Here is a 13793-nt window from a genome sequence, read left to right on the forward strand (position 1 = left end):
GCAGGTGGGGGACAGAGTTTGGGAGGGCAGGCTCTGGGTGTTCTGGGCACAACCAAAATTTCTAGAAACCTGCTGCCCCTGGCCACACAGTATTTTTTCCTCACACCATGACCGGTCAATTCCTTAAGGGCTTGGAGTGCCTCTTCCCTTATGTTAGAGCCCCTGTTCCACAGTGGAATCTTAACTTAGTTCTGGCCAAGCTGACAGAGCCTCCATCTGAGCCGTTTGCCACATGTTCCTAGTCCCACCTTTCATGGAAAGTAGCCTTTCTCGTGGCAATCACTTCTGCTAGAAGAGTCTCGGAGCTCCTGGCCTTGACTTCCAAACCCCCGTATATGGTTTTTCATAAAGACAAGATCCAGCTCTGCCCACATCCTTCATTCCTCCCCCAAATGGTCTCAGTCTATTATATGAGCCAGGACATCTTCCTTCCAGTCCTCTGTCCCAAGCCTCACACGTCTAGTGAGGAGCTCCGTCTAGTGAGGAGTGCCATCTCCACATGCTAGATGTGAGACAGGCCCTGGCTTTTTACCAGGAACAGACAAAACCATTCAGGAATCTATACAGTTGTTTATCACCATGGCTGAACGAATGAAGGGTCAACTGATCTCCACTCAGCGGCTCTCCAGCTGGATCACTTTGTGTACCCATACATGTTACAACCTCGCGGGAGTCCCTCCGCCACCAATTGTGAGAGCACACTCGACAAGGGCGCAGGCCTCGTCGGCCGCCTTTCTAGCTCACGTCCCTACTCAGGACGTTTGTAGAGCTGCAACATGGTCATTGGTCCACAAGTTCATCTCGCATAATGCGATCATCTCCCAGACCAGGGAAAATGCCGTGTTTGGCAGGGCACTGCTCCATCCCGAGTGTCTGTGAACTCCTACCCACCTCCCAACAGGTATCGCTTGGGAATCACCTACTGTGGAATGCACATGAGCAATCACTCGAAGAAGAAAAGACAGTTACCTTTTCCATAACTGGTGTTCTTCAAGATGTGTTGCTCATGTCCATTCCACATCCCGCCCTCCTTCCCCACTGTCGAAGTTTTCCGGCAAGAAGGAACCGAGGGTGAGGGGAGCGAACAGCAACCCTTATACCGCGCCAGGCAGGTGCCACTCCAGGGGTCACTAGGGGCGCTCCCCTATGGGTACTCCTTGGGGGAAAACTTCCGGCACCAGTGCACGTGGAGAGCACACACACCTACTGTGGAATGGACATGAGCAACACATCTTGAAGAACACCAGTTATGGAAAAGGTAACTGTATTTTCTTTTCCAATCACCTTTGAGTGTTATGAATATTAAGTACCTTTTATAACTCATACACTACACATGCATGAGCTTTTTAAAGGCAGGGCTTTTGCTGTCAAAGCTATTTTCATGTCTCTATTCTCTTCTCTGCATAGGTGTTGTGGACTTTGCTAACTTCTCCTTGGCAGTACATGTTGGGTGTCTGTTGTCTTTAAGCACATTGTGTGGTCAAAACATCTCTTTGTCCCACATAGCAACTTATGAACACATCACTTAATAACAAGGTCACTTAAGGCAACATTTCCCTTATGTCAAGCAAACTGCTCACCAGAGTCCAGGCCAAAGCTAAGTTAGTCAATATAAATGCTCAATCTTGGTCTGTCCAAAAGCTGGACCCAGCCCATCACTGCGCTTGGGTTCCATACGGCAGCTAGTCTGGCCCAAATGGGCTGTAAGGAAGGAAGGAGCAAGCTCCTCCCCCATGGTGAGAGATCCCTCCAGCACAGGAGCCTCTTGTGCCTCCTCCCCAGGAGCTGCAGGCACAAGGCGTGTTCCGGAGAGAGCTGGGAATGGGGTGGGGGTGGTGAGCATGGAGTGGAAGAGGGAGGGGGTGGATGAGGGATAAAGGGAGGTGGGCAGTGTTAAGCTGGGCCTCTAACACTCTGCACAGTGGCCAAGACACATGGGGGCCATTGTCATAGGGATGTAACTCTGGCTGGCTTCAGAACTTCCTTAGCCTGTGCCAAGGTCTGCACTGGCCCCTGCAGCCACCTTTATTGTCAAAGGGAACCAAGTGGATAAAGTTACTTTTATGCCAAAGTCTTTGTATGAGCTGGGTCTAGGATATGACAAAAGGGAGCAAGTGAATGAGACAAACCAACTGGAGTCTGAAGGGTGGGAGGGGATGATGAGGGGAAAAGTAAATCTCTCTTACAAATTGTCTGTCCTGGGATGGTTGTGAGGCTTCATGGATGATCATGTTGGTTGCTGGGAGATGCCTGAATGAGAGAGGAAATAGAAGGTTTCAGACCTTTTAATATTAAATACCTGAATGTGTCTCTGTTTCTCTGTCATAATTAAAACACAGCTCTATGAGTTCAGAGTGGTGATGCTGTTATAATAGGAGAGCCTGAAATCTCACCTCTTATCCTTTCCCTCTCCAGACACTCTGCCATATGAACTGGAGACAAAAACAGGGGAACCCCTAGGAGCACACAGACTGGGTAAGTTTGCAGGTGGAGATTGTCTTTAAATTATGAGAAAATTCCAGTGAAAACATCTTCATGAGATTGTAGCTAAAGTTACCAATCAAACCGACAGCGGCCATGACACACACAGCCTTAAAAATAACACATTGAACAGTAAGGAGATCCAGGGGCACAGGAACAAGGTGGACCAGGGGGCCATGCCCCCCCAACTTTTTAACATGGGCATAGTTTAGTGGCAGGGGGCCAAGTTACTCCCCCCCTCCCAAACCTCAAGCCTTGGGCAGGCATGGAGCATTGCAGGCAGTGGCTGTGCTTCATATTGGGGCAGCTGATCAGGTCTCCCCTGCCCACAGCTCCAGCCTCTTCCCAGTGCTGGCCCCTCTCAGTTGCCCCATCCCTGCTCCTCTTCCCCTGAGGCCCTGCCTCCTGGCCAAGCCAAAAACTGGAGCCCGTCTGCCACCCGGGGAGCTGCACTGGGGAGCCCTGGATCCTCCACCTGCCCTGGGTGGCGCACTCCGGGAAGCGGGGATATGGGCCGGGGGCTGCTCTCTGTACCCCCAGACCTTTGTCCAGGCCAGGTGGAGGGTCAGGGGCTCTCCACAGGGGCCAAGGTTCTCAGCCTGGCCAAGGGGTGGGGCTTCAGCAGGAAGAAGAGAAGTGGGGCAGGGCCATGGAGGGGGTGGGGGCACAGGCAGCAAGACTTCGTGTCCCCCCGCAACATCTCTCAAGCTTCCAGCGCTCCTGGAGAGATCCCAAACTGAAGTCAAATACTCCTAACAACGAACAGTGCTGCGTTCATGTCCACTCATTCTCACTGAGCCGCACCCGAACAGAGCTCTCTCCCCTGAGGGCTAACACACCCCTCTGCTTTACCCAGACATTCCCCATCGCACTTCTCCAACATCCGGCCTTTCCTGTGGGCAGGGCTGGACTCTCCCATTGGAGCTGCTCCCTGCTTCCTCTGTTGGGGAGATGCTCTCCCTGTGACACTGTCAGCTCCTCCCTTCTCTCTGGGCTGGGGATGGGGCTATCCCACCCAATGCCACCTCCTACTCTCTGGTATTAAGTGGCTCTTCCCCCACACTGCACCTTCCTCTCTGTTCCGTGGCCTGGGAGTGGAGGCTGCATTAGGGGAGAAAGCTTCTCTCTGGGATTTAAAGCTGGAACCTGCCTCTTTTGATCCCTCTCACCAAAAGCTTCTGACACCTTCCTGGCTGTGTCCGTGCTGCTGGGAATGGAGCAGCCCCAGCAGAGGGGGAACGGAGCTGAAGCTTCTGCAAGCAAATGAGATACAGAGTGAGGAGCTGCAGTGACATCTCTGCTCTGCCTCAGGTGCCCAGGACAGAGGCAGCACCCTGGGATCCAGGCCTGTCCCAGCCAGAACTGGGCTGCTGGGGAGTGTGAGAAATGGTCCCAGCCTCCCCCAGGGCCGAGCTCTGCCCCTAACGCTCTGATTCTCTCTCCCCAGCGAATGTGACTCTGGATCCTGACACGGCTCATCCCCAACTCATCCTATCTGAGGATCGGAAAAGTGTGAGATGGGGAGACACACGGCAGCGACTGCCCAACAACCCTGAGAGATTTGACTATTGTTTCTGTGTGCTGGGCTGTGAGGGATTCACCTCAGGGAGACATTGTTGGGAGGTGGAGGTGAGGGGTGGGGAATTCTGGGCTGTGGGGGTGGCAAGAGTCTCTGTGAGGAGGAAAGGATGGATCAGCCTCAGCCCTGAGGGGGGGATCTGGGCTGTGCAGCGGTGCGGGGGTCAGTTGCGGGCTCTCACCTCCCCTGAAACCCCCCTGCCCCTGAGCCGGGTCCCCAGTAGGATCCGGGTTTATCTGGACTGGAACCGGGGGCAGGTGACATTTATCAATGCTGCTGATGAGGCCCCGATCTTCACTTTCCCACCAGGCTCCATCCCTGGGGAGAGAATCCGACGCTGGCTCTGGGTGGGGAGGGGATCCCGGCTCAGGCTGTGTCGCTGAGACACACCAGGGAGGGGGGCATATCCCACTGGGGACCCTGAGATCAGCCTTCCTAGCCTCACACAGCCTTGTCTCTATGCAGGGCCGGCTCCAGGGTTTTGGCCGCCCCAAGCAGCCAAACAAAAAAACAAAACAAAAAAGCCACGATCGTGATCTGCGGCGGCAATTCGGTGGGAGGTCCTTCGCTCCGAGCAGGAGTGAGGGACCATCCGCTGAATTGCCGCCGAACAGCTGGACGTGCCACCCCTCTCTGAAGTGGCCGCCCCAAGAACCTGCTTGGTAAGCTGGTGCCTGGAGCCAGCCCTGTCTCTATGACCTCTCCCTGTGGACTATCTATCATGCCATCACTGTGACCTTGGAGGTTGCTTCTGGTCTCAACTCTGTGCAGCCTCTGCACTGTCAAATCATAGAGAGCAGGGAGTGAGAGAGGCAGAGAAGCCAATCTTACTGCCTCAGGGATTGTGCAGCATGTTTGCCCTGTCCTCTGTGGTCCAAGAGGACTCTGGGAATCCTGGGTCAGACAGTGTCACTGAGACACGGGGGGAACAGCCCTCCGGGAATGAAACAATGGGCTTCTCTAGCCAAGTCATCCTAGTCCCTATGGCCTGGAGGATTCCAGTCAATCCAACCCTCTGATATCTTAGCTCTATGACCCTTGGAAGCTCCTCCTCCCTTCCTTCCTGCAGGGATAGGAGGGGGAAGAACCCCTAGAGCTGCAGGAGGAGCAGAGGGGCCCTGAGGAGCAGATGTGGGGGCTGGGTACGGTCAGAACTGATGGAGGGGCTGGGAGCAGAAGTGATGTGGAGTTGGGGGAGAATTAACAGTTGGGATGGGGACTGGCAGATGTGGGGGTGGGAGGGACACAGAATTAATTAGTATTTAGAGGGTTGCGTAGAATCTGGAGGATCTGTACCAGCAGGGATCCTGAGAGTGGGAGAGCAAGGGACCGGGTAGTGTGACCTACAAGCCATGAAGGACTGGCTGCTTAGGTGGGAAGGAGTTAGAGGGTGGGGTGATGTCAGCAGGATGAAGATGTGGAGAGTCAAGCACAGGGCGGGTTTAAAGGAGAGAAGAAATGAAAGAATAAAAAAGGAAAAAATAAAGTCCAACCAGTGTAAAGAGAGAAGCCTGGAGAAAATGGAGGGAAACTCAAATGAAGAGTGACCGCAAAACCATCCTGAGGAGGGAAATGCTCTGGGTGAGCAGCAAGAGATTAAGGGATAAACTGGGAACCTGAGGTGGAATGATCTGTAATAAGGAATAGAGACGGGTTGGGGAGACGCAGAGAAAGAAACAGATGGAAAACGAGTGCTAGAGAAAATTATGCATAAAACTCGATTAAATTTACTCCTGGGGGAATTCAGCCCAATGCAGATTTTGCACAGAATTTCATGTTCTGCGCAGCATTGGGGCTGCAGAGCTGCTGGCCATCACTAGGGGCGCTGGACTCTGCAGAGCCCACTCTCCCTCTTGCAGTGAGCTGAATGGCCGGGCTGGGATGGAGGCTTTGCACACTGCACTGCAGGGCTTGATCATCCACCAGAGATGGGAGCGAGCCCAGGAGACAAAAGGTGAGGAAGGACAGGGCTTTACCGCGTCCACCAGCAAGACAAAACTGTGCTGAGTGGAGCCTGGGGCTGAGCTCTTGGGGGAGGGTGGGCAGATGTCTGTGCTTGGGGGGCCCCGGTGCTGGGCTCTGGAAAGAGGAGGCAGGTGTCTGGGCCAGGGGGCCCCATGGCTGGGCTCTGGGGACAGGCGGGGGGGAAGGGAGCATGTGTCTGGGCCAGGAGGCCTCACGCAGCCCCCTCCAGCAGCCCTCAACTGGAACTGCATTGTTTTAGGGTTTAACTCTCCACTCCCGGGGGAATCTTTCTCACTGCCTGCGTTATTGACATACCTGCTGACAAGTATTTTGAAATTAATTACTAAAATAATTGAAACGGGTGTGATTGTATTGTGTTATTTTGACAAATAAAAAATGCAGAATTTTGCAAAATTTTAAAAGGTGCAGAACTGGTCATTTTGGGGTGCAGAATTCCCCCAGGAGTACAGTACACACACCTGAGCCCAGTGAAGGTGTCTCCAGACACCCCAAGTGGTGTCAAGAGGCTGCAGCCATTGCTCAAGCCCAATACTAGAGGATGCTTCAGAGAAGGCGGGTGACTTGACCAGTTGTGCAGAGGGAGGCTGACAGATACCAGGTTTCATAGTGGAGGCCCATTCACGTGGAAACAGCTGCCTTGACAAAGAACACAGTCTTCATTGTTACGTGAAATTGGGCTAGCTAGTAAGGTTAGGGAGGACTAATGACCCCCCAGAGTTTGGCAGAAAGCAGCACGTTTATTATATTGCTAGCTAAGCTCAAAAGAAGGGGTGGGGGAGGGTGTCACACTCACACTCGCGTACTCACGCTCCCAGGACAGGCACAGCACTGGAGATGTCAGGATCCTTCAAGGTAAGTGTCTCACAGCACAGCGATGGATGGTGTGATGAAGGTAAGTCTTTCCGAGGCACGATGAAATGCAATGCGGTGAACCACTGGCCAGGAGGTCCGGGCAAAGGGCCTTCACGGAAGGTAGCTTGTTGCTAACATCCATCATTTAGTTATCGAGTGACTTTTAAGAGGGTTTAAAAAAAAAAAAAAAAGTTTGGTACCTCAGCTACTTTTGAGCCATCATTAATGTCACACACCCCACCCATTAATTTGTTAATTAATTAACATACTTTGTCTCTAATGACAGGTTTCAGAGTAGCAGCTGTGTTAGTCTGTATCCGCAAAAAGAACAGGAGTACTTGTGGCACCTTAGAGATGAAAGCTTATGCTCAAATAAATTTGTTAGTCTCTAAGGTGCCACAAGTACTCCTGTTCTTTTTGTCTCTGTTACTTTCCCCCTTGACAAATTTTTAAATGTTCATCTTACCCCCTGTAGCTCAGCATCAGCTCATTTCTGTTAGTGGTGAAAGATCAAGTTACAACACATAATGTGAAGATTTATTTCATGATGAAGTAGAAAGATCTCCAAAAATATCATGCCCAAGAATAATCTAGAGATCACGCAGCCACTGTGCTGGCCCTGTATATGATGAAAAACACTTCAAGCCAGGGGGTGCTGCTAAGGTTGCCAATTCGGTCGGACCGGACGCCATTTGCAGAAATGGCATCCAGTCCGACCGAGTTGGTGTCAGGGTTCCCCCCCACACACTCTGAACTCTGGGGTACAGATGTGGGAACCCACATGAAAGACCCCCTAAGCTTATATTTTACCATCTTAGGTTAAAATTTCTCCAAGGCACAAATCCCTTTCCTTGTCCTTGGACAGTATTGCTGCCACCACCAAGTGATTTACACAAAATATTCAGGGAAGGGTCACTTGGAATCCCTATCCCCCCCGCTAATATATCCCCCCAAGCCTCTTCACCCCCTTTTCTGGGGAGGCTTGAGAATAAACTACCAACCAGCTGTCTTAGCAATGTAAGCACAGACCAGACCCTTTGTCTTCAGGACACTGAAATCAATCAGGTTCTTAAAACAAGAACTTTATTATAAAGACAAAAGTAAAAGAATCACACCTGCAAAACCAGGCTGGAAGGTAACTTTACAGGGTAAGAAAAAGATTTAAAACACAGGGGATTCCCCTCTGGGCTCAGCTTCACAGTTACAAAAACAGGAGTAAAACTACCTCTGTAGCATAGGAAAATTCACAAGCCAAAACAAAAGATAACCTACCGCATTTCCTTTCCTTACTCGCAGTTTCTGTGGTTTTAGGTGGCTTATTCCAGGTATATTTTTCAGGAGATATTTTACCTGCTTGGTTTCTCCCTCCGTCCGGAGAGGGAACAACCCACAGAACAATGAACAAATCCTTCCCCCCCCCCCCCCCCCAACTCTGCAACTATCTTCTTTTCTCATTGGTCCTTCTGGTCAGATGCCAACTAGGTTATTTGAACTGCTTAACCCTTTACAGGTAAAGCAATCCAGTACAGCTGCCAAGCATACATAAAGGTTGCTATCCTTCCCCCTATATTCATGACAGTTTGCAACCCTAGGTGCCGAACCCCTAGCGCCCCTATTTCCAGCACTTATAACTTTTTTTTAAAGGCTCCGTAACTGACTGAAAATAGTTCTGAGACCCAGATTCCTGAGCAGTGTCTGAAACCCAAACATAGGAGCACTAGGACATTGAAAGTGAAATGAATTAAAAGTTGTAAAACTGATTTTTTTTTCATTGTCCACACTTAGATAAATGGAGAAAGTAAAGCACAGACAGGCTGCAAGAGCCGTGCTGCAGAACAGAAAACCTGGAATTGTTCCCCGCTGTGAAGAAACAAGCCTAAGCTGCCACCACCACAAATATTGTTTAAATTACACTGAAACTTTGCAATTTTTTCCAACTCTCTAATTTTGCAGTGAATGGCAGCACCCCATTGTGGCCATTTATTCTACCATTTAGTCCCACTTGTCTGTGGGAGTCTTTCCTTTGGCAACAACGGGCTTTGGGTCAGGTCCATCGGCTGTGACACAGAAACACCGATTCCTCTGTCAGTGTCTGGATTTTACCAAATCTCCTCAGAGTGGGGCTGCACTTTTCCAGGACCTTTTTCCCAGATACCTTTTCAGGAGCTGCTGCTCCTCAACTGCTATCCTCGAGGGCCATTTTCATAGATTCATAGATTCTAGGACTGGAAGGGACCTCAAGAGGTCATCGAGTCCAGTCCCCTGCCCTCATGGCAGGACCAAATACTGTCTAGCCATCCCTGATAGACATTTATCTAACCGACTCTTAAATATCTCCAGAGATGGAGATTCCACAACCTCCCTAGGCAATTTACTCCAGTATTTAACCACTCTGACAGTTAGGAACTTTTTCCTAATGTCCAACCTAGACCTCCCTTGCTGCAGTTTAAACCCATTGCTTCTTGTTCTATCCTTAGAGGCTAAGGTGAACAAGTTTTCTCCCTCCTCCTTATGACACCCTTTTAGATACCTGAAAACTGCTATCATGTCTCCTCTCAGTCTTCTCTTTTCCAAACTAAACAAACCCAATTCTTTCAGCCTTCCTTCATAGGTCACGTTCTCAAGACCTTTAATCATTCTTGTTCCTCTTCTCTGGACCCTCTCCAATTTCTCCACATCTTTCTTGAAATGCGGTGCCCAGAACTGGACACAATACTCCAGTTGAGGCCTAACCAGCGCAAAGTAGAGCGGAAGAATGACTTCTCGGGTCTTGCTCACAACACACCTGTTAATACATCCCAGAATCATGTTTGCTTTTCTTGCAACAGCGTCACACTGTTGACTCATATTTAGCTTGTGGTCCACTATAACCCCTAGATCCCTTTCTGCTGTACTCCTTCCTAGACAGTCTCTTCTCATTCTGTATGTGTGAAACTGATTGTTCCTTCCTAAGTGGAGCACTTTGCATTTGTCTTTGTTAAACTTCATCCTGCTTACCTCAGACCATTTCTCCAATTTGTCCAGATCATTTTGAATTATGACCCTGTCCTCCAAAGCAGTTGCAATTCCTCCCAGTTTGGTATCATCCGCAAACTTAATAAACGTACTTTCTATGCCAATATCTAAGTCATTAATGAAGATATTGAACAGAGACAGTCCCAAAACAGACCCTTGTGGAACCCCACTTGTTATGCCTTTCCAGAAGGATTGGGAACCATGAATAACAACTCTCTGAGTACGGTTATCCAGCCAGTTATGCACCCACCTTATAGTAGCCCCATCTAAATTGTATTTGCCTAGTTTATCGATAAGAATATCATGCGAGACCGTATCAAATGCCTTACTAAAGTCTAGGTATACCACATCCACAGTTTCTCCCTTATCCACAAAACTCGTTATCCTATCAAAAAGAACAGGAGTACTTGTAGCACCTTAGAGACTAACAAATTTATTAGAGCATAAGCTTTCGTGGACTACAGTCCACTTGTTAGTCTCTAAGGTGCCACAAGTACTCGTGTTCTTTTTGCGGATACAGACTAACACGGCTGCTACTCTGTATTCTATCAAAGAAAGCTATCAGATTGGTTTGATATGATTTGTTCTTTACAAATCCATGCTGGCTATTCCCTATCACCTTACCACCTTCCAAGTGTTTGCAGATGATTTCCTTAATTACTTGCTCCATTATCTTCCCTGGCACAGAAGTTAAACTAACTGGTCTGTAGTTTCCTGGGTTGTTTTTATTTCCCTTTTTATAGATGGGCACTATATTTGCCCTTTTCCAGTCTTCTGGAATCTCTCCCGTCTCCCATGATTTTCCAAAGATAATAGCTAGAGGCTCAGATACCTCCTCTATCAGCTCCTTGAGTATTCTAGCTTTCTGCTGTATCTTCTCTTCCAGCTGGTAAATATTTGTATCTCCTGTTGTACTTACTGTTTAACATTTCTGAGGGTGGCAGAGTCTCACAAACTTGAGTACGATCAGTGAATTTCATGGAGATGATGTTTACTTTCTCAAACCCTAACAGCAACACACCAGAAACCTCCTTCCAGCTTAATCCTTTGTATTTATCATAACTCTTTGTATAAACCCTTCAGTGAACATAAACCTAAACCAATCTGAACAATTTGTACAATTGGGCCAGCAAATTTTGTTTGTTATAGATCTGTGCTGCTAACATCAATCATTTAATTGTACTCTAGATAGTGATTATTTTTAAAGGCATAGACCATAGTGTTAATTTTAAAAAATTGTTTAAATAAATAGATTGGGCTACTTTTGGGCTAGTTTTTAAGTGACTGTGGACTACTGATGCAATAGAAAATAGCCCTGGGAATCATAGTTAAAGATGCCCCCAGCCGCCCGGCACCAAAATCTGAAATGGTGCCTCTGAAGGCTAAGCACATTGAAGATTGTGAGGTGCCCAGATAGAGCAGTGACGGGGGACAGAAAGGTATCTGCAACGATAAGAAGTGAGGCTGTTCCCTTTCCACACCAAATCACAAGGGTGTTTCACAAATTCTCTTAATGTCATCTGGATTCTTTCAATATCTTTTGGTTTTGTTAAAGCCCCAGCTCCTGGAATCCTGTGAATACAGGAGAAACTCTCTCTCTCTCTCTCTCTTTATTTTTATACAAGTTTCTTGCTGGAGAAGCTTAAAAGTTTGAAAGGCTGATTGGGGGAAGCAGCCTCAGCTGGGGCCACACCCCAATCAAGCCACAGCTGGCCTATAAAGGGGCTGCTAGGCTGGAGCTAGGTCAGTCACTCGCTTGTTGTTGATTGGTGGAGAATGCGGGCATAGGCAGGCCGCCCCCAATACAAGGGACAGGGCAAGGACAGCGGGACTATTGCCCAGAGATGTGAAAGCTACAGGGGATGATGGATCCTGGATACACCGGGGTTGTCTATGCAGAGACCCCAAGTGCCACCCCTGGCTGGGACCCAGTATCAGCACCCCGGCAGAAGGGGGCTGATGACCTGCAGGGGATCCAGAAGACCCAGAAGGGACTATGGGAGGTGCATAGGGCCCTCCATGAACAGTTGGGCCAGCTGGCAAGGGAACAGCGGGCCTGGTAAAACTCCTCCAACAGGAGTTTCAGAGGAACCACCAAGACTGGTGGGAGAAGCCCAGCGCTGGGAACAGGAGGCCCGGGGGAGAGCGCTGGGTGTGTTACAACTGTGGGCAGCGCAGACATGTACAGGCGAATTGTCCCTGCTGGGATGGGGGCAGGGAGCCTCACCCAGGACAGGGGGAGGGACAAGCCCCTACAAGAGGCTCCCTGGCAAGGGAAACCAGGAGGCAAAGAAGGTATTGGGCTTGTGGGTGGTGAGGTCACCTATGGAAGGAGTGCCCTGCCCCAAGGACCACAGTCCAGGGCAACCCAGGGAGAAGCCGGAGCCCAAGGCAGCAAAGGGGCGGCAAGCCTGCTTTGGCTGCCGGGAATGGGGCCACATAAAGAGGGATTGCCCCCTAGGAGGAGGGAAACCTCTGGTGGAGAGGCCTGAGGACCTAAAGGGGTCAGGGACCAGCCAGGTAGCTGCTGCAGGGATGGCAGTAGACCTGCCCGGGAGCCACCCATGGGGGAAGGCGGACCAGGAAACCCAGACAGACTGGGCCCTGCAGGAGGCCAGGACCCAGGTGGGGGTACAGCAGGTAGCAGTGGGAACCCAGACCCTGAAGGAAGAGGGCCTGGGGGACCTTTACCTGCGGGCATGGCTGGCAGCCATGGAGGTGGCCCGCCAGAAGGCGGCCCGCCAGAAGGCAGAGGCTCAGACCCAGAAGATGGCCCAATGCTGGGAGGCCTCAGAGATGAGGCAGGAGGCCCTGGAAGGGCAGCTCTGAGGAACAGAAACCGAGGGTCCCCCCAACCAGAGGGGTGGGGATTGGGGGGGGGTGTAGCGGGGTGCTCACCCCGCTCCTGCCCGGAGTGGTTAAAAGCAGCCCTGGAGATGACATTGGCTGGGGAAAGGCTGATTGGGGGAAGCAGCCTCAGCTGGGGCTAAGCCCCAATCAGGCCACAGCTGGCCCTATAAAGGTGCTGCTAGGCTGGAGCTAGGTCAGTTGGTCTCTAGTTGTTGAGAGGTACAGGCCTGGCTGCTGGGAACTGAGCGGGGTACCTAGAGTAGAGCAGGGCTGCGGGAAGGCCAGAGGAGCTGGGGAGCTCCAGCCTGGAAAACCCCCAGGCTGCAGGCCTTGTTAAAGGCCAAAAAAGGTACTGGGGGTTGCAGAGGGGCAACCCAAGGGTAGGCAAAGGCAGCAGGTCCAAACCCTCCTTGCCGATGATGAGTAGCGATTATACTGCCGTCCGCCCCAGTGAGCAGGGGCCAGATGGTGACTGTCAGTAGCCAAAGACTGAGGCGAGGTGGGGATAGGGGGTTGGGCGTTCCCCAGGGAAGGGAGACCCAGGGAGACTGTGGGGTCAGGGGCAGAACCCTGAGAAAAGGGACATGGAGTCCGGAAGGGGGGGCACCAGAGCCAGAGACAGGTGAGACACTGGCCTGCAGAGGGCACGCCTGAGTGGAAAGAGCTAATTCCCTGGACGACCAGCAGGAGGTGCCGCCGGGTGAGTTGTTGCCTCACTACAGGGCCCCACAGGCAAGATAGGCTTTCCTCTGACAACCTTCTGATTGAGGATCCTTCTGGGGTTTAGGTGTGAGGCAGGTGTCTGGACGCCTGGAGTGAGGCAGCAGCAGTGCCCAGGCCCAGAAGCAGAAATTTAGGAACCTTGGGAAATTTAACCATAGAAATGTTGGTGCTGAGTGAGCAGCCAGGCCGAGGTTTTCTGGATTTCAGTGGCACCTAATTCTGGGAGTCAGGGGTCAAAACCTGGGCTTTAGGCACCTAAGTCCAATTGCAGCTCTGAGTCGTTAATGCAAAACGAAGGAGACTGGCC

At 50.8% G+C, this 13793-nt stretch overlaps 1 protein-coding gene across 2 annotated transcripts in view; it reads left to right on the forward strand.

Moving 5' to 3' along the window:
• The window catches only part of LOC117886954 (zinc finger protein RFP-like), a 33323-nt gene extending 28051 nt beyond the window's left edge, over positions 1-5272 (forward strand). The window contains exons 6-7 of one of the 2 annotated variants that reach the window (XM_034789139.1): positions 2416-2475; positions 3929-5272. In XM_034789139.1, the coding sequence (XP_034645030.1) occupies positions 2416-2475; positions 3929-4443 (575 nt within the window). In that variant the 3' untranslated portion in view covers positions 4444-5272. The remainder of the gene's footprint in view (positions 1-2415; positions 2476-3928) is intronic. The other variant, XM_034789138.1, reaches the window with a different exon arrangement.
• Positions 5273-13793: the final 8521 nt, after the last annotated feature.

This window comes from Trachemys scripta, chromosome 14, assembly GCF_013100865.1.
Source record: "Trachemys scripta elegans isolate TJP31775 chromosome 14, CAS_Tse_1.0, whole genome shotgun sequence".
Classification (NCBI taxonomy): Eukaryota; Metazoa; Chordata; order Testudines; family Emydidae; genus Trachemys; species Trachemys scripta.